Source organism: Stegostoma tigrinum, chromosome 8 (genome assembly GCF_030684315.1).
Source record: "Stegostoma tigrinum isolate sSteTig4 chromosome 8, sSteTig4.hap1, whole genome shotgun sequence".
Lineage (NCBI taxonomy): Eukaryota > Metazoa > Chordata > Chondrichthyes > Orectolobiformes > Stegostomatidae > Stegostoma > Stegostoma tigrinum.
Genome location: NC_081361.1, coordinates 9,986,947 through 9,993,368, shown reverse-complemented (window position 1 = coordinate 9,993,368; position 6,422 = coordinate 9,986,947). Strand labels below are relative to the sequence as shown.

The 6,422-nt window shown below is 47.7% G+C and overlaps 1 protein-coding gene across 3 annotated transcripts in view; it reads right to left on the bottom strand.

Moving 5' to 3' along the window:
- Positions 1-1,047: 1,047 nt before the first annotated feature.
- LOC125456174 (pre-B-cell leukemia transcription factor 1-like) overlaps positions 1,048-6,422 on the bottom strand; it is a 456,342-nt gene continuing 450,967 nt past the window's right edge. For all 3 annotated transcript variants that reach the window (XM_059648232.1, XM_048539004.2, XM_059648233.1), the window contains one exon: positions 1,048-1,196. In XM_059648232.1, the coding sequence (XP_059504215.1) occupies positions 1,104-1,196 (93 nt within the window). In that variant the 3' untranslated portion in view covers positions 1,048-1,103. The remainder of the gene's footprint in view (positions 1,197-6,422) is intronic.

Sequence of the window (6,422 nt, the reverse complement as noted above, 5' to 3'; positions counted from 1 at the left end):
TGTGAAGGAACGGTATCTGAAAGCTGAGCACTGATCTGGAAGATGTTTCCCTTGGGTGTGAACTCCCCAGCCAGAGAAACAGCCCCTGACAATCAATAATCTTTCACACAGGGGCAAAGAGGATGGGGTGCAGATATAGCCGAAACAACCACTCCACACACAAGTTAGCCCTTTGAGCGTCTCACACGAACTGAGCAGCCACCCAATGTGTTTGCAAGGGATGCCAGGCCTACGGTAGGCCGTCCCTGTTGCGAGGCGGAAATTACTGGTTCTTTTGGGAAACTGCAGCCTAGTTAAAACACAAACCTGAACCATACCCTTGGACAGGCCGGTTGGAATCAGGGCACGAACCAGTGACCCACCCCAAACCAAAGCCTTTGGTACGAGAGCCCACAACACAGTGAACTTGGCGACGATGTTAAAGTCAAGTTCGGAGACAACCCGAGATGCCAAAAGCTGAAACTAGGTCAGGGAATAGACTCATCCCACAGATGGTGGGACCACAGGACATGCAGTTGCGGATGTACAATTGACTTAGATACTTAGAAGATGGGAGATAATCCTCGAAGTCAGCAAATTTGTGGTTATGAACAGAGAGTAAGGAAGTGAAGCTAAGAGCACTGGGCTCACCAAACTGCAGGATGGGGTTGGGGGGCTTGTATTCCACACTTGGACACCTAGACCAGGAGGTGCATGTGCTAACTAACCCCAGGAATTCAATGTCAACGGAGAGTACGTCAGCTGTGCGAGGAATAGTGTGTTTGGTTTGAGCAGGCCAAAGGGGATATGAGGTAGCGCGCGATCACTGACGTGTCGGGATAGGGATCACTTACTGGTCTGAGGTGAAGTCATGATGGAGGTAATTGTCCACTGGTTTGTTCTCACAATATTCACTTAATAAAGAGAGAGAGAGCTTTCCACACTCAGATGAAGAGAGAAACAGACCGCTCACCAAAAAGATCCGGCCTTCAGTCAGGGTCCACCCCCATCCATGCCGCCTTCCCCTACCCAAAAACCCCAGCCCTCACTCCTCCCTGCCCAGCCCCTTGTCTGATTGGTCAGTGCAGAGTGAAAGCCCCATTGGATGCCCTGTTGCTAGGAGATCAGTTGGAGGTATCAGACTGGACGCTTCCGGGTCCTTCCGTTGGCGATGTCACAGAGGGTGGGGTGGTTACATCTTGCCAGCCACCATTAGTCTGTGAGGGAGGGAGAGAGAGAGAAACACACAGCTCAGAGTGAGTGATGGCACACAGGCGAACACTGGTTGACAATGTCACCACAACTTGCATCAACATTTCTCACCAGCTCAAAAACCACTGAATTTGCTCTTTAAAGGTACAGATGTATAGCATGAAAATAGACCCTTTAGTCCAACTTGTCCATGCCAACTAGACATCCCATCTCACCTTCTTCCTCAACCTAGGATTCCCTAACTCCATTGTCGACAGGGCCCTCAAACCAGGTCCGACCCATCTCCCACACTTCTGCCCCTCCCCCATCCTCTCCTACCATCTCACCAGCATCCACATCTAGAAGATCATCAGATGCCATTGCTGCCACCTCCAGCGAATCTCACTCCCCTCCTTTGTGTGCCTTCTGCAGGGACCGTTCCCTGCGGGACACCCTGGTCCATACTTCCTTCACCCCCCAATACCTCCCCACAGCCCCACAGCACCTTCCCCTGTAACCAGCGAAGGTGCAACACCTGCCCATTTACCTCCTCCCTCCCCAGTATCCAAGGCCCCAAACATACCGTCCAGGTGAAGTAACACTTCACCTGCACTTCCCAGAATCTAGTCTACTGGATTCGCTGTTCATAATGTGGGGAAATGAAACATAGACTTGGCGACCGCTTTGCAGAACATCTATGTTCTGCTCACAAAAAAGACCCTGAAGTACCTGTTACCTGCCACTTCAATGCACCACCTTGCTCCCTGGCCAACATCTCTGTCTCCAGCTTGCTACAGTGTTCCAGTGAAGCCCAATGTAAGCTGGAGGAACAACACCTCATTTTCCGTTTGTAGACCCTATAGCCCTCCAGACTCAATAGTGAGCTCAATAATTTTAGGGCCTAAACTCTCTCATGTCCCAGCCCCCGACACCACACACCAGGCCTTGTTACCACATAGCCTACCGCTACACACCCCCTGTTGTTAGTCACTGACAGTCCCCATCAACAATTATTCACACTCCCAGCCTGATCATTAGCAACTCCTTTGTCTGTCCGACTATCTTTCTCTATCCTCTCGTTTATTCCCCACCCCACCCACCTCCCTATTTTCTGCACATGAACTGATGTTTTCCGAGCCACCATCAAATTCTGAGGAAGGGTCACCAGACCCGAAATGTTAACTCTTGTTTTCTCCTTCACAGCTGCTGCCAGACCTGCTGAGCTTTTCCAGCAATACTGGGGCAAAGAGGATGGGGGTGCAGATATCAGAGCCTAAACAACCACTCCACACACAAGTCAGCCCTTTGAGCATCTCACACGAACTGAGCAGCCACCCAATGTGTTTGCAAGGATTGATGCAAGATGGTTTTGTTCCATCTGACTTAGTCCCATTTGCCACCATTTGGCCCACATGCCTCCAAATCCTTCCGATTCATGTACCCATCCTGATGCCATTTAAATGTTGCAGTTGTACCAGCCTCCACCACTGCCTCTGACAGCTCATTCCATGCAAACACCACCCACTGCGTGGAAATGTTGCTCCTCAAGTCCCTTTTAAATCTTTCCCCTCTCACCTTAAACTGATGCCTTTTTGTTTTGGGCTCCTCTACCCCAGGGGAAAAGGCCTGGACTATTCACCCTATCCATGCCCCTCATAGTTGTCTGAACCTCTATCGCGTCAGCTCCCACGCTCACCCCAGCCTCCAATGCTTTCCTCGTCAGTGAAAATGTCATGGCACTGAGCTGAGGGTCTACCCTCCAGTTCATGACCGTGTGCACCATCTTACATTTATCACCCATCTTTTAATAGATTAAAAGGCCATCTTGAAGCACCTCACTGAGTTAGTATAAATCTGACTCTGACACGGAACAGCAAGGGGATTGACTGAATGAGTGAAAAATATGGTCAGGTGTGAATTAAGTTAATAGGAATTATTTGAATGAAAATGCACTATATTCGCTATTTGAATAGGTGCCAAGAAATTTATTTTAAAATATAAACACCAATACAGGAAAGTGTGGGGCTTTGAGGGACCTTGGAGGTTATCCACACATCTGTGACAAAAGCCAGGCCAGAAGATTATTTGAACCACAAGAATTCACAAAAGAGATGGGATACGCAAGATAACAAGACTTATTTTTGTGAACGTACAATGAAGGAAGACAGTCTCTTTCTGTCACAGAGACACATTGAGGCCACTTGTGATAATACTGCGTCTAATTTCGGCCTCCCTGTTATAGGAAGGATGTTGTGAAACTTGAAAGGGCGCAGAAAAGATTTACAAGGATGTTGCCAGGGTTGGAGGGTTTGAGCTATAGGAAGAGGCTGAATAGGCTGGAGCTATTTCCCCTGGAGTGTCGGAGGCTGAGGGGTGACCTTATAGATATTTATAAAATCATGAGGGACATGGATAGGGTGAATAGGCAAGGTCTTTTCCCCAGGGTACGGAAGTCCTTAACTAAAAGGCATAGGTTTAAGGCGAGAGGGGAAAAATTTGAAAAGGACCTAAGGGGCAACTTTTTCACACAGAGGGTGGTATTTGTAAGGATTGAGCTGCCAGAGGAAGTGATAGAGGCTGGTACAATTGCAACACTTAACAAAACGTCTGGATGTGTATATGAATAAGAAGGGTTTGGAGGGATATGGGCCAAATACTGGCAGATGGGACTAGGCTTACTGAGGATATCTGGTCAGCACGGGCAAGTTCAACTGAAGGGTCTGTTTCTGCGCTGTACATCTGTATGAACGTGGAGATGCCAGAAACGTATACAATCAGAGCAGCCGCTGGCATTTCAAAGTTATGCCCTGATAGCAGTAACACCTCGAATCTCCTCACGACTCCCACCACCACCACCCCCATCTCCCCCGCTTCACCCATCCAACCCTGTGCCGCTAGCATCTTGAGCCCGGTTGCAGTCCCTTCAAGAGAAAGTCTGGTGTTTCACCTGGTTCCAGGTCCCTTTAAGAAAAGTGTGAGCAAACGTTTGGCGAAGCAAGCCTTGCTCCTAAAAGGTCACTATGGAGCAACCCTGCAAAGAGGCTATTACAACAAATTACTGCCTTCAAGATGGCAAGGTAAGTATAAGGCAGAGAAAACAGAATCAATTTTGTGTCTGGAAAGCAGGCAGATTAAAGTGCACCAGGGACATTAGTCAGAATTTAAATGCCATTAGCTTTGCAGCAGCAGAAAAGGCCTCTTGGCAGGCTCTCATTTCGAAGCCTGTTATTTGATGGTGAAGTACTGCCCAGTCCCAATCACAATGTGTGCACACTGCAAAAAGGCAGCCAGAGTGAGGGTGGGAGACACTCCAAAACTGTTGAGAGCTGCTACCCTGCGAGTGCTTTAATTGTCCTCATTTCCACCAGCTTCTTTTCACCCTGCTGTTCAGACCCATCTCAAAATTCCCACTTTGCTTGTCAGGGCAACTGATGGACAGGATCAGAGGGGTGTTTTATACCAGGATTGACTGGTGATTTGTTGCCTCTGGGTTACAGTCCTCTGTGAGTTGCTGATCCTCAGAAACTTGAGTCATTTACCCCTACAGAAACCTGCAATGGCTCAATACCTACTCTCTCTCTCTGTCACTCTCTCTCTCACACACACACACACACACACACACACACACACACACACACACACACACACACACACACACAATCAGTCAGAAACACACCTCCACTCTCACACATACACAGATACACACTCACACAAAGCTTCACTCACACACCTTCAATTTCACACACACTCGTTGACAGACACAATGACAGACACTCATTCACATGCGTGCACACACATGCAGAGCACATGTTCTCATGCACACACATGCACACGCATACACACACACACACGCACACACATACCTGGAGACACACACTCTCAGATACACCCACACATACACACAAATTCTCATACACTCATATGCACACACACTCTTTCTCACACACACACACACTCAAACATACACAACCTCTTATACACAGACACATGCTTAAACACTCATTCACACACACAAATATAAATCCCCTCATACACATACACACATACGATAGGTCATGAAAGACCAGTTTTAAAACAGTCAAACTTGGATCTGAATGTACAGTTGTACGGAGCACTGTTCTGAGCTATACTAAACCAACTGGACCAATTTGCATGTCTTACTGGTTTCTCCTTCTGAGAAATGCGACGTTGGTCCCATGTTGTCTTTTCTCAGTACTCGCAGAAATTTCGATGGACTTTCTCCAAAATAATATTTACCCTGGCCACATTTCCCCCTTAGAATTGGGTGTGCTCCCATTTTGTGCCCTTACCCAGCCTGTAGCTCTCTGGCTTTTAGATGGCTCTCCGTCTAACACAACAATTCACATCCGTGCTCCGCCAACAAACCTGAATGGAAGTCTGAGTTTGTGTTGAATTTTATAGCAACAAATTAAGCCATTCAGCCCGAACGGAGGAACTGATGGATGCAGGTACAGTTACAGCATTTAAAAGACATTTGGAAAGGGACATGAACAGGAAAGGTTTAGAGGGAAATGGGCCAAACACAGGCAAATGGCTCTAGTTTAGTATGGGAAACTTGGTTGGCATAGATGAGTCAGACTGTAGGGTCTTTTTCCTCCCATCAGCATCCTTCAACTTGTCAACATAATCTACTTATTCTTTTGTCTTTCCTGACGTTATCTACAATCTCATTAAACATGACATGACAAATCAAAGAGCCCAAAATGGGCTGGACCCGTCACATAAACACAGTGGCTCCAACAGCAGATCAGAGGCTAGGAATACTGCATTGAGTAACTTATCTCCTAATTTCTCAAAGCCTGTCCACCATCTACAAGGCATATATCAGGAGCAAAATGGAATACTCCCCACTCACCTGGATGAGTGCAGCCCCAACAACACTGAAGAAACTTGCCACCATCCAGGACAAGGCGGCCTGCTTGATTGGCACTACATCCATAAGTATCCACTCCCTCCACCACTGACGCTGAGGAACAGCAGTGTGTACTAACTACAAGATGCACCGCAAAGATTCACCAAAGATCCTTAGATGGCGCCTTCCAAACCCATTATGTCATCCATCTCGAAGGACAGGGGCAGCAGATACATGTCAACACCACCCCCTGCAAGTTCCCCTCCGAGCCACTCACCATCCTGACCTGGAAATACATCGCTGTCGCTGGGTCAAAGTTCTGGACATCACCCCAGAATTCTTTCCTTTAGAGTGGGCTCATGTTTGGGGGCATTCAGAA